Source organism: Vidua macroura, chromosome 1 (assembly GCF_024509145.1).
Source record: "Vidua macroura isolate BioBank_ID:100142 chromosome 1, ASM2450914v1, whole genome shotgun sequence".
Taxonomy (NCBI): domain Eukaryota; kingdom Metazoa; phylum Chordata; class Aves; order Passeriformes; family Viduidae; genus Vidua; species Vidua macroura.
The window spans coordinates 83518223-83541843 of NC_071571.1; the positions used below are offsets into that span (position 1 = coordinate 83518223).

Consider the following 23621-nt stretch of genomic DNA (forward strand, 5'->3'; position numbering starts at 1 on the left):
CAACCCTCTACTAATTGTGGATTATTTGAGCTATGTGCCTGCAGGCTAAGGAAAAACTGCTCTGCATTAAATATATATTGAGTTCCTAACCAAAATAATCTCTCTCAAATGGTATTTTTATTGTAAACAAAATTTGTGAAGTTCACACCTCAGGTTTTTTAAGACAACAGAGAAAAACTACATTGAGCAGTTGCAAACAGCCAAAAGGCACAAGAAAATCATTAAGCCAAAATTTAAAAGATAACAGGGGTATCAGTCAAAGGGCTGTCCACAAATGGCACAATAACATGCTCTTTCTGGTAACTGTGGTATGAAGAAAATCTATCTTTCAATAGTTACTGGTACGATTAAGAAATGCCATATTCTTAACAAGCTTAAGATTCAGAGGACATGAAAGTTGTGACATTTTTAAACTCTCCTGGACCAGAACAGAAGTTAGGCTGTAATTTGAAGTAAATTAAATTAAAGTAAATATATATATATAAACATGAAGTAAATGCAAATAAAGCACTTGTTTAGTAAGTTACTGTGCATGAACTGACTCTTTCATTTTCATCATTTTCTAATTAGTTAATGTTGACAGAAATATATTTGAAACCTAACTAATTTAAATTTTACATCATGTCTCCTTTCTTTCATAAAAAACATAAAGGAATCACAAAACCACTTCAATATGCCAAGTAAAACTGTTTAAAGGTTCACAAAATGTAAAATTTCAACAAAGAACCTGTCAATGATCAATGAGGAAGGATTTTTCCAATTTGGTTTCACATAGATAACACCAGTTATGGACCTACATATTCTCAATGCAGAGCAAACAAAATACTTTCATCACAGGAATACAAGGCAGTATTTTACTGCTCACAGCTCTTTTTCAAATGTTTGAAACCATCAAACCTTCAGTTAGTCTTTTGTGGAAGGCATCAAATTCCCAGAAAGATTCCCGTATTTCCACAGTTTACTGTTAACTGACACTAGGGAAGAGTACTCCTGCAAAAGCAGTCCAAAAAACTGCACTGCTATTCAAAGAAAAAAAAAAAAATCAGGTTTGGGGAAGTGAAGGATTCCACTACAAGGAGCCACACGACCTTGGACTCTCAGCAGTGGCCAGGGACTACTCTAGCACAGCCCCTCTCCCATCAGATGCCAAGGACATCTGCATTCTGGAAAAGCCCTGCCTGCTCTCAGCTGGAGCCCGCAAATCACTGGGCAAGGCGGCTGCCCAGAGCCGGCTGCTGCTGGCAGAGCAAGAGAAGCAGTTCCGTCCCAAATATCCTTTTCTCCAAGCAGCTCTTGCATGCAAAGCAAAGAGAAGACTGAGTAGCAGAGGAGTTGTGTCCTGGCAACCTAGAGAAAGACAATGCCATTTCCCAGAGCTCTACAGTCCTTCCTCTGTAGAGCCAGACACATCCCTTGCATGCTGTGGGAATGCCTACGTTTTTCCTAAGAGGAAAGCAAAGCAGGACAAATCATCACAGGCTAAACACAACTCTAGGACTGAGACATCAATATCCCTCTTAGATCTCTTTCAGTCCATGTGCTTTTGAAAATCCTTATCCTAGCTTTCAAATACCAAAACTAAATTTAGTGTCATTTACAATTAATAAATAATATGACTAACTAAATATTTGCATCTAAGATTGAAAGTCTGAAATATTCTAGCATGACATGACACAAATCCCAATTAAAACAAATGAAAAAAGTAAGACCTTGTGAATTACCTAGATGAGACACCACAAAGACAGAAGCACTCCCAGAGTGAAATCCATGCCTAAAGAAAAGTATTTCATGTTCTGATGTTTTTTATTACATACAAGTGTGATCTGGTTTGGTAGTTTAAACTACCAAAGATATAAAACCTAAAAAAACCCCAAACCAGGTAGGAGGTTTCTTAGATAATTAATCCCAGAACCTTCCTAGAAAATGAAAATATAAAGACACTCACAAAGGAAAGGGCTCCAAAAGTATTACCAATATGCACCAATAATTTTAAAAAATTATATTTAAGAGTTTAAAGGAACTACCTAAAGTTCAGTATTTGCCCAAGTTCTTTGCAAGATCTGAATAAAAAGTAAGAGAATTTATTCCGAGTCTGTCTCAAGGACCTAGAGTGCATTCTGGAGAGAGTAATACAATTTAAAGGTTAAACTCGTAGAATCAGCATGAAATCTTCAGAAGATATATTTATATGTTTAAAAGACTTTTTCCATCCTTTGAAGAGTTATAAAAATATTATATGAGCCATATTCCCATGTAGAGCAGTTTAGAGAAAAGAAAATAATGTGACAGAACTCAAAAGAATTGATCAGCCACAGTGCTGGATATTGCACATCATTTATTGATGTTTCAAAAGTGCTGCTATTAGGCTGCAATTATATTTTGCTTTTTTTTCATTATAAAATTTAAAAAATGTGAAGAGTACTTCACTTCTTATCTACTCATCCTTTTTTCTAGACAAGTAAGGAGACTCCCAGTCCTTTTTTCTCATGCATTGCTAGAGAACACCTTGTAGACCACAAAAAGCCTACACTGAGACCTCAAACATTTTAAACTGAACAAGATGGCAATAAGCAGTGTTGAACAAAACTAGCATTTCTGCCATGTTAACTGGTCACTAGAATCAAATATTCACCCTACAAAGAAGCTGGTGATTGGATAAGTATTCATGATTAAAGGAGCTTTTGAATGCTTTTGTACAGAATGGCTCTTGGAAACATACCAAATGGAAGTAAAATTAGTAATAATGACAGTCTTACCTGGTCCCAGGGACAGATGATTCCTCCAAAACACATAAAAAGATATCCCATGGCAACAAGACATACCCAGACCACCAGAGAAAATATACGGAGCAGCTTCTTAAATACAGGTTCTACGCAGACAAGGATAAATATAGCAAAAAAAATTGCTAGGGCTGTTGGAACAGTTATTAAAAATGCCACGTGGTCTTCAACTTCCTGAAAATAGAGGAAAATGAAAAGGAAGTTAAAAGCAAATATGCTTAAATGTCAGACATCAATAACATACTCTAAACCTATTGTATGTGGAGATGGCAGAAAGACATTACTGGATATGTAAAGTGAGTTAAATTCAAAATAGGATTTCTTTCATGGCAAGAAACTGTAATGTAGAGCATCAGCCTTGCAACTACTAACCACAATAGCACAACACTTCTTTTACTACTCTGAGTTGTAGCAGGCTGTGAGAAGTGTGTGCAGCATGAGGGGGGCTGAGCTGGAAAGCTGGCTCCAAGCTCAGTCTGCAGTGGGCCCCCAGCCCATGGCCAACCATCCAACAACTCCACCGCCAGCACACACAGAACAGAGAGGGGCAAAATGCAGAACAGAAGCTTGAAAGAGCTTCCATGAATCTACAGGAAAAAGAAACTTCCCCTGAAGCCTGGCATGCCCCTGCAGAACTTCTTCTCTGCTCTGCAAAGACCAATCCCATCAGGAGAGGTGCTGGAGCTGAGCCAGGCAGCCCCATCTGCTCTGTAACAGCCAATGCAACCAGAAGAACGCGATGGTGACAGCAGCAGGGACCCTCCTGAGAGAGGTACAGAGGTCTGCCTCTGACACGGTCCTGAGAGCTGTGCTGCTCCCACGGGGCTCATAGCAGGGATGTCACCAAGAGACTCCCAAGCCTCACAGAGGCCACTACTGCCCACTGCTGCAGTTTCACAAGGGCACCAGTGGCACAGCCAGCAACAGTCTGAGCAATACCAAGATGGATTGCAGAGGGTGATGGTAAGGCACTCTGGAATGCAAGTAGTTTTTTCACCAATATTTATAAAAGATAAGTTCGCAGGGAAACAGAACTTCAATCCATTCCACTTCTCCAAGTTTGATGCCAATACCAGAAAGAGATGCCCTGAGTCTGAAAGGGGATTGCAAGTCAGCAGGAAAAGAAATTCCAGCCACTCTAGCCAGTATGTTGGCTCTGGGGACACGGGCAGCAAACAAGAGATGTGCACCTAGGACCTTGTCAGACAGATGTGGTGGGATGGCTCCTATGATGGGAGTGTTGGAATGGAAGGATACTGGCTCTTCAGGAAGGAGAGGAGAGGGGACACAAGGAAGGGGTGTTTCTCTCTATGTCAATGACCAGTAAGAATGCATGGAGCATCCCCTGCCAGGCGATGGATGAGGAGCTGAGGGCTTATAGGTTGGGTTAAAGGGACAGCAACATTACAGTGGGGGCCTGCTACAGGTCCTCCAACCAGGAAGACTTGAGAAGATGAAGCCCTCTATAGACAGACAGTAACAGCCTTGTGTTCACAAGTCCTGGTCCTCATGAGGAACTTCAGCCACCCCAATGCCTGTTGAAGGGGCAACAAAGCAGGGCACGAGCAATCCAGGCAGTTCCTGGAATGCGCTGACCAGAATTCCTTTCTCCAAGTGATACAGGACAGGTTGGGTGAGGCTTTGAGCAGCCTTTTTTAGTAGAAGGTGTGCCTGCCCATGGCAGGAGGGTTGGCACTTGGTGATCTTTAAGGTCCCTTAAAGCACTCTATGATTTAATATTATTTGAAGCAAGTTGAGAAACTGTAAATCACCCTGAACAAGGCAGTTGTCAAAATGCCTCACAAAATGTCCATAGCTCTATAAAAGCCTTTTTGACAGTGATAGTTGAAAGGTACTACATGCTTTGATTCTGCTTAAAGTATTTATCTGGAAGTACAGACTCTAGATTACACATATATATTTTCTCCTAGCAACTGCTTACTTTGAAATGTACAAGCAACAGCCAGAGCAAGGACTAGAAGATAATGTGAAGTAAGATTCAGAATATTCAATATTTAAATTTATATACAGAGCTTACTTGAAAGCTACTACACTAACATCTTTAAATGACCTAATGATGGGTGCATTAAAAAAAATAAATATTTGATTTTCTATTGCTGTACCTGCTCAAAAGTACGCCTGGTTGAAATACAACAGCACTATATCAAAGTACAGTCACAGGATCTTTAGTCATTCCCCAGCTGTTATGAATTCTAACAGCCTCATTTGCAGCAACAAGGATTCCCCAAAAGCAGGCTCCAAATGCTACTGCTGCAACAGCAACCACAGACTTCATGCAGAAAAGCCTCAGATTCATTTTTCACGGTGAAATCTTCAAGAGAATTTGAAAGTACTTATTTGATGATTTGTAAGACATCTAAGCACAAAGTAACATTTCTTTTTTCCTTATTTGTAGTTGCTTCCTTAGTGCCCTGTTAAATCTTGTTTATTGATGGGTTTTCAACTTAAATATATAACATTTTACTTAAAAGTATCTTAATATGACTTTTTTCCTATGTATAAAAAATTTGCTTTGATTAAATCAGAACTAAAAATTTACAAATAAACTTGTAAGTTTACATTTACAAAAAAAATCAGTGTGTGGGGTTTTTTTTGTTTTGTTTTGTTTGGGTTTTTTACCCTGATCTAGTAAATTTTACAGCTTGATACCTAGAGACACTTGCTGTAAAAATCTGGCCCCCTTCGCTGTTCCCATTTCTTCATTTTCCTTGCAGCCCTGCCTGTGTGTGCACTGCAGACTGTGGCACCCAGCTGCTCCCAGCTCCAGCTCAGGAGCACCCACCACCCTGGCAGGCTGAAACCAAGGGAAATGCCACAATATACCCTGCCCTGCTTGGCAAAAGTCAGCTCATCTTTCAACTCCTTTTATTTTTAATTCCCTTTTAAATTTATCAAGGCACACATTTAAGCAATTTTTATTGCAACACTGACAATCACGGTGTAAGCAAAAGAAGTGTCAGGAAATGTAAAGTGGTGATGCTAACCCTGAAATGCAAACATTAAGCTTCCAAATATCAAATACACACACAAAGGCTTTCAAGCTCTTGGGTAGTCACACTGAAAACAAAATTACGGCCTTAAATTTAGGCATAGGGCTAAATGTCTGCAAGAGTACAGAGCTGCACAGTAAGAGTAAAAATAGAAAACTCACCTACTAGTAGGAAAAGCTACTGATTTATATATCTAAATGTTGTGATTTTTGATCAATCCCATCTCAGGAACTTGTTTCAATTAATCGATTTAGTAAGTGGCACAACCAATGTCAGCTCAGTTAACACCAAAAGCGTTTAACTTCAGCCAGGTGGGATTGCCAAACTCTTGTTGCAAGAGACAGGTGTCACAGGCAACAGGACAACATCAACTTCCTTGCACCATCTGTCACACAGCCCAAGTCACAGCACCATAGGGAACAACAAACTCCTGGAGTAAGCCAGGACTATGGAAAACCACATACTTAAATGATGGAAAATTGGCATTTCAGTGATAAGGATCGTGCTACAGACATACTAGCAAGAAAATCCGGATGCACTTTAACTACATGCTTCTCCACATCAGTAAAAAAGTAATAAAACTACTGTACTTTATGGGAGGATTTGGCTCCATAACAGATCAACAATATTTAGATGTCTGTTTAGAGCACACATATGCTCATGCAGCAACATATATTTATATGTATTCTATAATTAGATCAATCCATCAAAATGTTTGTTCTAAATTAAGAGCTACTCAATTTCCTTTTTTTATGCATACACTGATCTCAACACTTTGTTGAACTATTTTGATCACTAAATCTAAAATTTTACTTCTGCTTTCTCTCCTTCTGTGATTGCCTACTACACATCTTTACATTTTGATTGAAATGTATGCAAAGGAAAAAAAAAAAAAAATAGACCACACAGTATCAGTTCCTGAGCACAGGTGACCTCCCTGAGCTGATACAGGAAAACATCCTTCTGCTGTCACAAGCTGCTTGCATCACACCATACCCTGTACAGATTCTGAAGTAAAACTGAAATTTAAAGACAGAACAGTGTACACGTTAGGCAATTTATAAAATATATGAGAAAATAAGCTTTATTATAATTTGTATCCTTTACAGAAAGCCTCAATGTGTACAGGGGTGTTTTCACAATCTTGCCTTTAAAATACATGCTAATGTCAGCTCAAGAAAAGCAGGCCCTGTAAGGCAGAGGTTTATTTTGGAAACTACTTTGAACAATATTTTCCTATTACTTCAGAGGAACTAAATCTCTATAGAATTGTAACTTTAAGAGCAAGACATTTAGAACATGCAGCTTCCTGATCAGTATTTGCAATTATCAGTGTGTTTAGCAAGTTGGGTGTGGCAAAATCCTAAAGGTTAGCTGTTCTGTTACCTTAACCACTTCCCAAAGAGGTGGGGTGAAAAAGAAAAAAAAAAACCAAACTGAAACACTTTGCTTTTTTTTTTTTTTTCTGCTAGTCTCAGAAATTAAAATACACCAGCAGTAATGGAATTAAAATATCAGCATGACACTTTTGAACATAATGGCTAAGCCTGCAATAGATGGATCTTACCTGACAGTTCTGTCTCCCTGAGTGTTTTCTGTCTTGCTGTCTTTTAATTACTGAAGAAATTAAAAAGTCTACCGTTAGAAATTTTCCAACCCCCACAAATTCTTCCAAAGTGTGATAATCTTCTTATCACCAGTAAAATCTGAAGTCACTTTCAATCATCTTTCCAAAACCCACAACTTTCTCTCAGTCTACATCTTGTACTTTCTCAGATAATGTCATGCCCTCAGTTTAATTTTAAACAGCAAAGCTGCTATAGAGCACTTCAGTGTTATATATAAAAACATAGTCAGATGAAATAATCCATAAAAATGAACAAATAAGCATCAAAATGCCAAGTTTTAGCATAAACTCTTTTCACATGGTCCCTCATTCTTTTGACACTTTTTCTTTATTCTTTTTGTTTAATGGAATTCAACAGTAGTCTGTATACAGAGAGTCCTGCTGGGATCTGAAATATCACACACTTTGAATTAACTCAAACCATTTACTACATTAAACTCCTACTAAAATCCCTTTTGCTGAGATCAATGAAACACGCTCTAAATGTAAATATAAAACCAAGTGATTAATGTTCTTCAAACATTGATTTACTTTATTTCATACATCTATTCAATTTTCAGTATCTTCCATTTCATGCAGCTATTTTCAAAAATGTTGAGTATTAGAAGAAATGTTACAGGGCTCAAGGATTACTAGTTTGCTGACCTCTCAATCAAACATCGTCCTTTAACAGGACTGACTGAAAGAATCTGTTGTCTCTGCAGCAAAAACTGCCCATTTTTCCTGTAAAAACCTTTTCCAGGACTCGAGACAATGATTTTCAGAAGACATAATCTCCCTTCTCTTTGTAAAACTGGACAGCATTTAAATTCTCTAATATTACAAAAAATATTTCTGTACAAAATCTGCAAAATTCTTCTGGCTACTTGTGACCCCTCTCCTGTGGTTTTATATTTTAGTGAATTTGCTTATGGCTGACTGCATTGTGTGCCATCTGCTAGACAGCTGGAAAAATCTCTATTTTATTAAGAGGTGCCGTGCCCTGCTCCTGGCTAAGTAGCTGCCTGTTTCATCTAGGATTTCATCATTTAGGACAACAACTGAAAAGTTTCTGCCAGCAGTCCAAGGTATCTTTTCCATCAATTCCATTAATATTAGTCCATGTCTACTTCAGAAACTGTGCAGTGTCTTTAAGGCCAGATGTTATTTCCAATACCACACCATGTTTTCTGGATCCACAACTCAGAAAGACTCCTCTGCCTTTTGTGCCCACCATTTATCTTTCATAACATAAAACTTTGCTTGTTTTTCTTGCTTAGCTGCCTGGTTAAAAGCTTTCTTATGTCTTTTTCTTTTTTTTTTTTTAATCTTCTATTGAGTTTTGTGCAGCGTATTCAAGGACATTAGCAGAAAATTAACTGACCTGTATCTTTTAATCAAACTGTCTTGAAGTTTGTGTAAATGAAGCTTTTCATTTTCACTAAGGCCTTATGCAACTGCATGCCTGAAATTTTTTTTTCTCTTTGATTCAACATTCCCTGTCTGGCTTAGCAGATCAATGATAACAGCATCAGGCCCAAATCCAGTTGTCTCATGATGTCTGTTGTCTTGAGAAATTCAGTTCTGTCTATTAATGAGTCTGATGCGCAGTCTACACTTGTTAGTGCACAGAAATCTCTGACACCACACTAGATGAATGTCAGTCCAGCCATTTGCACATCACATGGATCATGTGGCATTACAGCTGCCCAGCTGCTGTGTGATACTGTGTATGCAACCATGAGAAGCAGTTCTGCATCCATGGCCCCATTCTAAACCATTCTGTATTCGCTAGTACATGGGAACATAATTGGAGCAGCAAGATTTCATCCAAACCCTTCAGATGACATTGTGGCCACCTGAAGCCTTTCCCCAGGCTTGAAAGCCATGAACCATGTGTGCTGTAAATGTGTTTCCCATATGAGAAGTGTGCAGTTTTGCAACAGTGCAGCACTTCTGTTGCAATCCAACAGGAACTGTTCTCTGGCATTACAGGAAATTCCTTGTGAGCACACAGGACTAACAGTGACAATACAGTGGCCAATCCTGCACATCTTGTGAACACCTGTCTGACCACACACTTGCCTGACTACCAAGCCAAGCAGTTTTGGTCAGTGGGTTTTTTTTTTTCAGTAAGTCTAGTCACATATAGATATTATTTATCTTCTCAATTAGTCAGTAGAAAATGATGGTATCCAGATTTTTCCAAGTTTGCCTGCTAGCTATTAGTGAACCTTGCCTGCTTCAGTGTTGTAGCAATGATTATCAGGAATGCAAAGTCATACCAGAGATCAAAGACTTCTCTGTTCAATGCAAAAAACATCAGACCTCACAGAAGCTTTGGAAAGGCTCTTTGGAGGTGCCATGGATTCTGTGCAAATACTAGTAACATAAGAAATTGGAAGAAAACTTCTGGAGATAAAATATTTGCTCCTAGTGAAGAAAACAGAGAACAGTTGTAGCATTCCCAGAAATGATCCTCAAAAAAAAAAAAAAAAACCACACCAACAACAAAAAACACCAACTGGTTGGCAAGTAAAAGTTCAATAAGCAGCTATGAAAATGTGTTCAAAAGGGAAATCAAAGAAACCGAGATATTTGGGGAATAGGCATTTTGTTTCTAGAAGGCAGCTGAGCTTAACAAAGATAAGAATGAGTTTTCTGGTACTTGCAACATCATAGGAAAACATTCAAATTGAATGCTATAGATTGATAGTTACAGAAACAGAGTACATGGTTTAAGAGAAGCAGTAACGTCAAGGAGACCAGTGAGTCTGAACTAAATGAAAGGACAGAAGTTGATTAAACTCAGCTAAGAAGGTTTCAGCAAAGGAAAGGCAGAACAGAATCTCTTTTTAAAATCTGGCAGAGAAATATGACACCATATGAAAGGATACACTCTTCTCTACAAGCCTAGGAAGCTAGATGGAAGAATGAAAATGCCTGTTGTTGAAGCATTATTTACACAATAGTCTTACTGAAAACTTGGTGTGAAAAATCATCAGCAGAATAATGAAAAAGTAGAAAAAGACTGAAAGCCATACTGTTCACCAGAGACTGAAGAAAGGCCTGTGTTAACAGTCTAAGAGAATTAACAAATAGTATAAAGTGGCTATGAGCCAAAAAAAAGAGACTGAACAGCAAAGCCTCATAAAAATAAATTACTTAGAGGACTGGTTATCATGCAGATATAAGGAAGGCTGTCAAAGAAGAAAACACAGCAGATCAAGGGATACTTTAGTGACTCCCAGATGGACTTGCTAAGCATCACAACAGCAGATGGAAGCTGAGACCACAGTCTGTGTCTCATGCACTGCTAAAAAAACAAAACAAACAAGTACAGAGACAAAAAACCCACCCAAAGAAAGCGAAAACAATCTTGAGATCAGTCTGATCTTGAGATCAGTCTGATCTCAAGAAAGGGAAAGAACCTGGTCCATAAAATACTGCTATTGAGGGGCTTCCTTATAACAAGGATAAATCTTGTTAAGCAAACAAATGGAAAACAAAACCTAAACACTAAAATTGAAAGGGGGAGCTATAAGCTTACAGATTAAAGTCTTTGTAGGTAGCCTGAAGACACTACAAAACTCAGAGGCACAGGACAACAGCTACTCAATTCCCCTAAATGACTTGAGAAAGATCAAAATACAATCAGAATGTCTCAACATCCAAGTAAGGAAGCTTCTAAAATTTATCTTCTGTAAAGGAAAAAAAAAAAAAAAAAAACCAAAAAAAACCAAAACAACACAACAACCTGAAAGGCAGTGATAAAAAAGGATTTAATATAAAGGCTCAGTTAATATAAAGACTCAATAATGCAGGCCAAGAAAAGAACTTGCTTGAGAAGTTATTTTTAAGAGTATACAAATAAACAGTAAATTCTTTTTGAAACATGATCAGGAGTTGGCAGCCTGGTAAAGAACTTCCAAACAAACAGATTATGCAGGTATTAAAAAGAACAACTAAAGAACAGACTGTAGCAGAAAGTGTTTGGGTTGTTTGTTTTTTTTTTTTTTTATCTGTGTTCAGTGTGGGATAATTCTCATTCCAAAATCATCTATGCAAGGGGAATAAATCAGAAAGTCTGTCTCAAATTGAAGCATTAGTGTAAGGCATTACAGACAACAGCAGAAACATGAAATGTAAAAAAAAAACCAAATAACCACAAGCAGTCAGGATTCACCAGAAAGGGCCAATAAGACTCAAAGAAGAAAGAGCTAGAACTACAGTAGCATGTAACCTGCACCCAAAAGTTCCACAGTGTCCAAAGACAGGCATGTGATGTAATGCCATCTCTCCTGGGACCTCTCTCAAAGACAAAGGGAAGTACTAGCACATCTGGCATCTGCCAGGAAAAATTGCAAAAAACAAAGGTACCAAAGTCCTCAGGAATCCTAAGGTATATGTTCAAAATATCCATAAACAGTCTGGCTGAACAGCAATCTGGCAAAGATGGAGGTCAGCTATGAAGAAAGACAAAAGGATCTCCTAAGAGTCACTACAGAGCAAGAAAATCACAGATGAACTTCAGCAGAGATGTGTGTGCAGAGATGCACCTCAGACAGAGCAATCCTAACTTTATACACATGACAACAAGCTCTTGGCTGGCGACTAATACTTAGAGATATTTGGTGTTTATCATAGCTACACCCATGAAAACATCACTTAGGTGCTCACCAGCAGTCAAAAAACAACCTGAAATGCAGAACATAGGAAAATTGAATAAAGAAGAGAGAACATCACAATGCCACCTCAATGCATGATGAATGCATGATAATTCTGGTTCAATCACCATTCCCAAATGAATGCAAAGGAAGAAAATATAGTTTTCAAGAATAGTCAAAGCTGCAATACAGTGGCTAGACTGTGAAGGAATAACACTTGGTTTTAAGGTTTCTCTTCTCTGTATGGAGTGAGCACAACTGTCCTTTAACCCAGCTCTTTTGTTGTTTAAAGGTAGTGTCCATCGCAGGCCAACAGGAACAACCTCTACTGGAGCTATCTGCATGCAAAGATGTAGCCAGAACCCCATGAGCTCCTGACCATTCCTACCCTATCATATGCCATAGAGAACAGACACCTATCCCTGCCAAAAACATAATTTGTAGAACCAGGATGTGTGGGCCCATATATTATATTTTATATTCAAAATACACACCGTGCAAACACCATGTACTCAACCTCAACAGCGAGTGTTTTTTTTTTTTACATCCTCATTTGCCATAACAGCAGTTTTCCTCTCTTGGTTTATTTTCCATCGATTTGTGTCCTCTCCTCTGGTTAACCACACGTCAGATAAAATCTGTCAGTGCATACAACTATGTATTTAGGTTCAGAGGGCCCATGAACAGGGTCTGGGAATAGGAACAGGACTGCCATGCCTTTAGGTCAGCATCTCAACCTTCTCTTAGGCTGGCAATTATCAAAAGCTTTACTTTAAAACATGTAACAGCATAAGAAAACCAGGATGGTCAAGCCCAATTACTAGTGGCTACAACACTCAGCTGGGTGCACTTCTAAACTTGTCCTACTCAATGGCAGTAGCTGGCAGCCACAGAAGATAAACCACGTCCCAGAGCAAGGACAGTTAATTACATCCTGCTCCCTGAAGTGTCCCCTCAGAAGAGGGGGGATACAGCAAGCAGAAAAGTGAGCAAAAATCCGTACTTTGATGAAACTAATTATTTCAGGCTCCAGAGGTAATTAGAACCTACTCACATAATTTATTAATTTTTAATGTAAATATAGTGATCAAAATATCTTTCTTGCGTACTTTATTCTACATGCATTGGTTCTGACTTCCTGTCAAAAAAAGGTGGATTAATAACTCAGTTTGGCTTACTTTTCAGATATTCTCAAAATCCTTCCTTATATTATAAAAACACTTTCCAATAAATGCAACTACTATTTATACAAATCACAATATATAGAAGATAAAATGAGTACAACACTTAGGAAGAACATGTATTTTTTAGTTAAATATATTCAAAACATGTAGTTGAAAAAGCTCCATCAGCTAAACATTATGGATAATACAATACTTCACAAGACTCAAAGACATATTTTTCAGATTAACTGCACTGTAACATATATTAAAAGTGAAATTACGGCCTTTCTTGTACCCATATAGATTCATGGAAGTATGAAATATTCATTTAGATTTGTAGAAGTCAGAAGTACTCATCTGACTCTTTGAGCTATTTAATAGTGACAGTTACATATTTTGGCTGTCACTTTTAAATCGAAGCGAAAAGGTGGCTTTCCCTCACCATTTTCCTCCTGACATAATAACTTGAGGATCTGGCTGTAATCAAGAAAAAGTGTCAAGATGCAACTCACTTAAAAGTAAGAATGACAAAATTTGAACCAGGGAGCACATGAGCTTCAGCACATAAGGAAACTGCTCATTTTAAGGGTCTGTTTAACAAAGAAAAAGGTACACTTAGGCTCCTCTCTCTAATGGGTCTTTTAAAAATACATCTTGCAAGAATATTCCTAAGATTTAATGAACAGGCATAATAGGGTAGCATGAAAAACAGCTTCAAAATTGAAAGGCACTACTGTCAGCTTGTAATTACTTTTCAAGTGTTTCTTAAGGTTGTGCAATTACACGCTAAACACCATTACTACTATCACAACAATGTTCTTAAAGTTTACTCCCCTAAGGATACTGTCCACGCTCTCATGGTTCTCTCAGTTCAACTAACTTCAAACCTAAGATATTTCTCATTTCATTTTTGACTCCATGATCAGGACCACATCCTGCAATGGCTATTATTTCTATTATGATAAGATTTCAAATAAAGGATACAAACATGTTAACTTACATTTAAAATATAATTGCCAAATAACATCCGAGGAGTAAAACTTCAGACTAAATAATAAGAAATACAGCAAAACAGATTATGCAAATACAGACATTTTTGTGTTAGTTGGCAGCTTTTTCATAAGTACTGTTACCCTATTTCATTAAAGCACAGGTAAGAAAATAAAAAAAAAAAAAAACCAAAGAAAACAAAATCAATCTGGTAAATTATTTTATTGTTAAATAGATGTCACATTACAACTTTATAAAATCCCATCACCTATCAGTCAGGTCTAAAAATTCCCAGAGCTCACTGGTGTAGAAAACAAGCCCCAGTCCCCAGTGAGAGTTTGTGGCCATTGTCTGGCATGAGTTAGCAGGGTAGGGATCCCCACTGGGGCTTACAGGACAAGCTACTGGTCTAGACAAGCTCCCCTACCGTGTCCTCCTAGGTCTTGACCAGACTAGACAGTTCTCAGACCACTGTGCTGCTACAAAGCACTATCACAATACCTGCAGCAAGGAAATAGAATCCACCCACCTGCCAAGGTATATGAAGCAACTGAAATGATATATGAGGAGCAGCTGAAGGAACTAAGGTTGTCTAGCCTGGAGAAAATGTTGTTCAGTGGGGAACCTTAATATTTCTACATTTATCTGAAAGGCAGAGCAAGGTGGGTCTTGGTCTCTTTCACCCAGTAACAAAATATGGAAAAAGAGAAAATGGCCTCAAGTTGCACCAGGGGAGGTTTAGATTGCATATTCGGAAAAATCCCTTCATCAAAAGGGTGAACAGGCTACCCAGGGAAGTGCTGAAGTCACCATTCCTGGAGGTACTTAAAATACATGTCGATGTGTCACTTAGGGATATGGCTTAATGGTGGACCTGGCAGTGATGGATTAATGGCTGGATTTGATGGCCTTTTCCAACCTAAACAATTCTAAGAACAGAAGCACTACCAAGCAGGTGCTGAGCCAAATTCAAAGAGCATCTGTTTTCCTAACACTTCTCTCAGAGGAAGTAACGTGTCCAAGTCCTCAGCCTGAAATCAGTGTTGCTGGAAAAGGAGCTGGGGGGAATCCAGTCTTCCTAGAATTTTCCAGACTGACCAAAGTACTAGCAAATTGGAGAAGGGGATTGAATTGAAGGACAGCAATCCCATTTATCCAGTCAGTGAGCAGATCCTCTGTGCCAGCCATAGCATTTAGGGTCTTTAAAATGTCCCACAGCACACAATTCAGCTGTGGGAGGCAGGTGGAAAAAAGTTCTACCTACTTTTGCAGACCTTACTGAGCAGCTCTGAGAAGCTATTTGGGAAACAGAGAGGTGGGCTAGAGCACCTCTCACCCCAGCTGATCTCTGGTGTATGCAACCAGAAGCCATTGCTCCTGCACTCTGGAGCACACCTTCCAGGTAAGAAAACCTTCAAAACTAGAACTATGGATGGCGAAAGAAGAAAATGTTCAGACTAACACCATCATCATTTGTGGTCATTTCCTCTGCCCCTCCCAGACACAAGCCAGGAACAGGGTCACACCAGAAACAGCAAGGGGCTTTTATATCCTATATGCACACTAAAACCAAGAGTTCTGTTTAGAGAAGAGATAAAGAAAATGTTTCTATACAGCTTGGTAAAAGAGACAACTGGGAGAGTAAGTGTAGACACAGCCTCACACTCCCCCGTACAGATGGTGCAACAGTCCCTTCAATTTTCAGCATCACCTGAATCAGGGTCAGTGTCTGAAGGTTGTTTATTCAAGATATAAAAACAAAAGACATGGAAAAGAAAATGTATTGAGCTGTTCTGAGTTTTAGGTTTTTTCATCAGGTTTGATGCTCAAAGAAAAAAAAAAGTCAGGGAAAAAAGGGCAGAACTGTGCCAATTCACTTATTTTTGGATCCAGATCCCCCAAAACAGAAGTTTAATCTGTTGGTATCTTCTCATCATCACAGATCAACGTGACTTGAGCTGATTCAATTCTTTTTGAAATATGCAGAAGCTACTATGGCAGCACATAATTCTTTGGGATCACAGCTCTGCTGTGACTGGAGAGGTAGGCATAGAATCAAACACTACAGGTGTTCAGCTGCACTTTGTGCAGCACACCCAGCTGCTCAAGAGATTTGCAGAACACATCTATCTGTGTGAAGTGTCCATCAGTTTGGAGTCACTGGAAGGCTCCAGTGACCACTACTGTTGTAACAAGAACTTTTCTTAATCACAGTGTAAACACAGAGACCATGACCTCTGGCTAAGGTCCTTAATCTAAAAGAGCCCTTGAGGGTTCAAAGAAATATATTCACCATTTTGTAGGAGCCAACAAATGGGCTGGATGTATCTGTCCACAACAAGGAACTTGAAACCAATTTATAAAAATTTAAGGAAGATAGGCAGACAGGTATTCACAAGTCCATGGCAGATCCACTATGAAGTTCCCAGTACAGGATTTGTGAATCCACATACCTGGCTTGAGGCTGATAAAGACAGCAGACAATCAGAGCCTAATCCATCATCTGTCTTATTCCCATTGCACACCAGTAAACAACAGCTCTAGTCAGAATGTTATTTATCATGTCTGTCAGCTGCAGTAATGATTAGCAGTTGTGGATCCACCATTTTGAGGCACAATTTGTGGCATTAAATAAGTTTTCTATTGCCAAGGTATTCATAAAACTTCAATTTATTAAGATTACAATTAAAGACTAAGCATTTTTCCAATATTGCCATACTCATAGTTTTAGCCAATTCTTATCCAGAATTCAGGTTTTTCAATATGAAAGATGAAACAGAGGCATGCAAAGTGAGGTTGCCACCAGCAGCTCATTAACTTGATGGCTCTGTTTCCAGACTTGTTAGGGACTGGCAAATGAGACAAGCTCTTAGCAGCAATAAAAGTAACCACAGATGTACTGCGAGTGTCATTAGCGAATGAAAGAAGTAGCAGCCCAGACTGATGCAGTACTGAGGGCTGAAACCAGACAGAAAGCCAGGCAATTCCTGCTTCAGACAGGAAGATACAGCAACCTTTCCTGCCTCACTAAAGAGGTAATACTGCCTTTAGAAAGTCACTCTCAGAGAACATCAGAAGGAACATCTGGCAGGGATAGCAATATCCTAAGACTGCATCAAGTAACCAGCAACTATAGCTAGAAGAATATACTGCTATATGGTATCTAGAGACAAGAAAAAAAGAATTAGAAACATGGGGTTTCCTCATGGAACATTTTAATAAGGGACTTGAAAGCAGAACTGTACAGTCAATTATAACTGGAACTGTGGAAAGAAAAGGCATTGTAAATACACTGATGTTTATTTTGAATTCCTTGTCATGTTGGTAGTAGCAGCAGTATGGCAGAAAGAGTTTAAGGAGAGGTAGGATACCACCTGAGCACAACAACCATAGCACCAAGCATGCAAAAAACTTCTGCTTGTCCTTCAATTAGTGAGGATTTTTTTACTTCATTACTTTTGCTGTGATTTTGCTTTCTTCTTGGGAGAATGAATATATCGGGAGTTTGGAAACACTGTTAACAGATGCTTTGGCTTACTTTCAGTCTGCAAAGATTCCAAGGTTTTCAGACCTTGGTTATTCTTTGGCTTTGGGAAAACAGTTGGTGCTCTTAAACTAAAAAAAGCTGTAAATTACACAGGGTTGATCTCAATAGATATCCTAAAATTGAGAGTACAAATGGTCTTATAGTATGCCTGTATTATTCCATGCAATTAGGTTATAACAGAGCATCTCAAGAATACAGATACAAAATCACGTCATCATTGTGTGGATGGATGAATTTTGGTGTGGATGCATGAATTTTTCAGAGGCAAACTGATGAGATGAGAACATTACCAGAGGTACACATCAGATGCTTTTAGAGAATGATGAAACATGCTAAGATTACGTTTTCCACATGGACCTGGAAGACTTTTCCCCCTTCATTTCAAGATGAGATTTTGATCATGGAAATCTGGAAGGGCTTGGCTGATGTCCAGCTTTTACCGGAAACAGCAAGAATTTATTTCAGGAATAACATCAATTAGAGGGAAGAAATGTCACACCTCAGTTCAAACCCCAAGAGGCTTACAGGACTCTCCTGATCTTCTCCTTGCACAGAAACAGTTCTCTGCCAGTCAGGTTGGCAGCCAGAAAGTTTTCACGTACTCCTTCAGAATGAGGCAGCTACTTCTTCTTCAATGCAGGATCAGCTGATGGTAAGTTCAGTCAGTCTGATGCCAGTAAACCAACTCCTGCAGAATGTACATCTGCCATGCTGCAGGTACATCTATGTAGTTAATTGTACCCCCTCTTTAAGAACCACTGACTGCTCCCCTTTTTGCTACACTAGGTATTTGGATATGTCAGTAAAACAGATGTGCAGCCAACCTTTAGTTTCTTGAATTTATAAATCCATAAAAAGGTTCACAAATCTAAACTGAGCCTACCAGCACAATCCTGAGCTTTTCAGGAACTTCAAAGAAGTGGTTGAGGGGGCAACTAATACCTCTGCTCTACAGACAGTCCTTAGGTGGCTGATCCAGTACAATCTCAGAGTGCTTTGGAAGAGGGAAGGCAACACCATGCCACCTTGCAGAAGCACTTTTTGCTCAACACATGCTCCGTTTGGCCAAGGACACCCTCAAGAAACACGCGTTGACACACCAGAGCCTACACACCAGCAACCACATCTTAAGAGCTTTGCAAGGTCACACATGGCAGCAAGAATTTGGGAGGGAGATAAGGGCTGCAGCTAATGTTAACATCACACCGCAGGCTTACAGGTCTTGAGCAAGGGGAACAGGCCAGCCTGAAAGAAAACATGTGTGTCTGGTAGCAGACTGGTGAACCATAGGTTTTCAGAAAAGGAACAGAAAGAAGATCACAACAGGTTTAAATCTTACTTAAATCCCACTTACAACACAAGTGCTAAAAGATTTTGATATCCCTGAAGTGTAGGTACTTATTGAAGCCTTTATCTATGGACTAGGCACTCTTTTAAGTCTAGAAAAATGCATGGATAAAGGAAAGTTATGGCCTTCCAATAAATTGTACAATTTGGGCATCACCCTATCTTCAGAGTTTTTGTTTAATCATGGAAGAAATTAATCACAACTTCAGATATTTCAGGTACACTCATATTTTACACTATGAATTTAAAAATGGCTCTTTTTTTAAAATCTCCTGCAAATTGCAGTTGCAGAGATATGCTCTTGCCAGAGACAAAAATGTTCTAGATACCACTAAAAATGGTCATAAGCTTTTAGTACTAAAAAGGGAGAGACGGGCAAATAATGAGTTTTTCAAACATATTATATTGAAAGAACAACACAATAGTCAGAGAGAAAATGAATCTGACCTCTGGCATTTTTAAGCCCAGAAAAGCTTTTGCAGGTTTGGGAAAATAATTTACTCTCTATCGATTAAAGCAGCAGCTAAACATGGATGACTGATCTCATTTTGCCAGCTTGCAGTTCACGCCAGGTAGAGAAATACAGAGGATACTCTGACACAGGAAATTCAAAGGCTGATACTATCACTACATTATTTTAAACTACAAGCTGTAAATGGTCATCGTTCAAGCTGACTCAAGTTTTATATCTAGTGTTGGAGAGATAGAGTGCTTAATTCCAAAGGTCAAAATCACAATAGTTCTCTGAAACAAAAGCAAAATCTCCCAAGAAACCTCTCTCGGTAATAATAGCAGTACATTGTCTGAAAGAAAAGTAATCTGATTTCCAGGCACACTTTGTAAGTAATCTTGTTTACTGTAATTTTGCAACAGCTTTCATAAATTTTTCATCTGAAATCAGGAAGGCTATCGCTTGTATTCTGACAGGTTGAAAGAGCTGAATAAGTAAAATACATCCCCTGTGTGGCTGGCTTTGTTTGGAAACACTTAAGAATACTTTGCCACATGAAAAAACACCAAAAAAAGGCAATTCAGACACCACAGTGATATATTTTAACAACCAAATAAAACATTAAAATAGAAGGAAAGTGTCCTCTCACTTCCATTGGATTCCAGGGTTTTTTTAAGACAGCCTAGAACATGAATATTCTTCACACTTCATGAATATCCATCCTAACAATGTCCAATCCCACGTTCCATGTTCTAAACTGTTCTACGAAGCACAAGCAAGAAATCCAAAATGAGTGTTATAGTGAGTCATTTTGGAGTTTTTTCTCCACAATAGGCTTAAGTAATTTTCAGTGAATTCTTAACTGCTTTGTACAAAATCTAAAGGAAACTGTTAAGAAATATTTCCCTTAACTTCAGATGCATAGCACAGATCTGCACAGAACTATCCCACTTCACTTCCACTGGGCCTTCTCTACAAAATTACGTTTTCTGTCAAAACAATCACACCTGTACAAGTTGTGCAAGATGAAAGATAAGGATATCAATACCAGATTTTGTGGCTCAGATACTCTTAACCATATGTCCTTTTTATATTATCAGGCACAAAAAAAAAAGATTAAAAATCCACAGCTCTATAAAATATGTAACCTTCACTCAGACGCAGGAGAAAGAGATCTAAACCTTCAGGAATACTTTATAATCACAAATGCAACTAGAAACTAGACAATAATAAAGCACTTTTAGGTGAAATTCTGGGCAGGGTTCCAAAGGATTTTGTCCACCATCCTGTGGCTGGAAGTTCATATAGGCAAGCTTTCTCTCTGCCTGAAGTTTCTTTCATCTGTCGACTGGAAACTTGGATGAAACACACCTCTTTCTCCACTCACCCATCCAGTTGTTAACTACAGGAAGATAAAGGCTCAGGAAACGGTTTTAAAAGCATTTTTTTTCCTCTTCCGGTATGTCTGGAATTCCAAATGCAGACTGAACTACTGAATTCACTGTTTCTGAAGAAGTAACGCCTGGCAAGATTCAGCCAGTTCACAGTTTTGTTTCCATAACTTTCAGCAGTCCTTCCATCGAGTCCACTTTTATGCCACCTCCATTACTGCAAATGATTTACCTCAAGAGATGAAATTACCAAAATAACCACATGCAACTTGTAAACAAACTGCAGACCATACCACAACTGAAAAGTACAAAATTTAGTACTAAACACTGTCAAGCCCGAATTCTGCCACCTTGACTGTGGGCAAGTACAGTGTACATATCCACAGTTAACTCTGCCCAACAGACATCCAATTCCACCTTCCAACAGTCCCTTCAGCCCTGATGGGCAAGCACCCACATTAACATACTAGAAAGAGATAAGTGGTCAAGCCTGTATTTTGCACACAGAGCTCCAAAATTTAAACATTTGGACATTAAACAACTGAATTATGAAGCATCACCATTACTGGCCTCACTTGCACAACTGTTTTCCATTTAGTAGGAATGGTTGAACAAAAAGCTTAAAGTACAACTAATACAAACACCAAAAGGAAATAAACCACCAACTGACTCAAAGCTTAGCTAATCCTGCAGGCAGTTCCTGCAGGTTTTAAGACAAAAGTTTGGTCAAGCAAGAAAGCAGGATAAGCAAACACTAGCTGTAGTGCCTCTAGGAGAATCCATTGGATTATACCGACCTGCTCATCCTTGCCTTTAGAGATAACTAGCTCTATTCAATAAACATTCAGCTTTCCAGAAGACCATCAAAAGATTCTTTTTTTTTTTTTTTTTTTAAGGGAGGGGAATAGTCTGAGACCACTCCAATTCCCATTTACTTCAGAAGTACACAGTAATGCAAACAGCCTGCCTCATCATCAACAGCAGGAAAACTCTGTAAAGGACCAAGAATTTTACTGCCCTCTGCAGCTTTTCCTTTGCAAGGGCAAAACGCCACCCATTTCAGGGGAGATAAACTGATACCGACTGTCACCTGCTGCTGTGACACATTTTTCTTCCCAAAGCCTGGAAACCCCACACTGAGCACGCAGAAAAGACATCCGAACAACTTCACCTTCCTTAAAAACGAAGGCTGTACTGTCCCAAAAGCTTTCTTGAGAAAATGGGTCAAATGCTAGAAAATGGTATCACAGGGGATGGAGGGGGCTAGCACAAGGAGGGGCACAGCCCCTGCTTACTTGCACTAAAAATATTACTTCAGATACAGGTACCGTCTGCATTTTTGTGCGGTGACTAAAACCCTGCCACTACAAAGGCCACCACGGCCAAGCCGCGAGTTGGAAGACAGCGGAGCCAAGGAATTAAGTGAATTAAACTCGATGCGCTTGTTGACTCAGTTTTCGCTCCATCAGCCGCGCGGCCGCTGCTCCAGCGTCGCCTCTAAATATCGGGCAGCAAAGTTCGGGCGGGGGTTCCCCGGACCCCGCCGCCACCTCGGCGCCTCCCGCCACCAACTTTCCGCCGCAGGAGCTGCAGCACCGGCTCGCGGCCGCCCCGTCCCGTCCCGCCCCGTCCGCCTCGGCTGAGAGTGCCGGGTACGGCGATGCCAGCGGGGCGACAGGAGAGGGGATGCCGGGCGGCGGCAGCGGGGATGCCCGGGAACACGGGGATGGAGCGGGTCCCAGACCGGGAGGGCGTCTCTTACCAGCCCAGAGGCGAAGAAGACGGCGAGCAGAGCTAGGCAGGCGCCCATCACGATGAGGAGCAGGAAGACGATGAGCGGGTGCTGCTGGCTCATGCAGTAGTAGGACTCGTAGAGCCAGTCCCGGGAGCGGGACTGTTCGCCGCTCGCCCCGCAGCCGCCGCCCGCCTGCTCTGCCCGCTCTAGCAGGTAGCGTCGTCTCCTCCTCATCATCATCGCTTCTTGCCACATCGGGCAGAGCCCGCGCAACTCCCTCAGAGCCGCCGCCGCCGCTGCTGCAGGAGGCAGCCGGGGAGTGGAGCGGGGCGCGCTCCCGCGCGGGAGGCGGAGAGGAGGAGCCGCGGCGGCGGCATGGGCACGGTGCGCCGGGATGCCGCGGCCGCCGCGCAGCCCGCCCGGGGCTTGGTGCGCCTCCGGAAGGCGCCACCCCGCACGCACATGCCTTGCCCGGCTCCCCCGGAGGCGGGGGCGGCAGGCGCTCCTCCTCGCCGGGGAGGGCAGCGGGTGCCCGCCCAGAGTAAGCGCCCCAGGGCGGCGGCGGCGGCAGCGGGAGGTGCCTTCGCGGGCGACCGTGAAAACCGTCGCTAGCCCGCGCCCCTCCGCACCAGAGCCGGGGGTCGGGCCACCTGCCCGGCCTCCATCTGAGTGGGGCCGGGAGCCCTCGACGCCCGGAGGGGTGCGGTGCCGCCGCAGGTGCCGCTCCCGACGGCCGCCGTGGGGCGGAGAGCGCGGCGTGTGCCGCTCCCGGCCCGCCCCCGGCCCTGCCCGGCTCCCGCGGGGATGGCGCTGCCTTCCCCAGGGTGTGTGGCAGCATCTCACGGCTCGGGAGGGAGAGACATTTGGAGATTGCTTTGAAATTGCTCCCACGGGCGGAGGGCTCTTGCAGGACTGTTTCACTGGGTACCTTTT

General features: G+C 40.7%; 1 protein-coding gene across 2 annotated transcripts in view; it reads right to left on the reverse strand.

Annotated features, from left to right (window-relative positions):
- ADCY2 (adenylate cyclase 2) overlaps positions 1-23006 on the reverse strand; it is a 204211-nt gene extending 181205 nt beyond the window's left edge. The window contains exons 1-2 of one of the 2 annotated variants that reach the window (XM_053971419.1): positions 22716-23006; positions 2757-2954 (exon numbers count right to left, since the gene is read on the reverse strand). In XM_053971419.1, the coding sequence (XP_053827394.1) occupies positions 2757-2954; positions 22716-22943 (426 nt within the window). In that variant the 5' untranslated portion in view covers positions 22944-23006. The remainder of the gene's footprint in view (positions 1-2756; positions 2955-22715) is intronic. The other variant, XM_053971425.1, reaches the window with a different exon arrangement.
- Between the last annotated feature and the right edge of the window lie 615 nt (positions 23007-23621).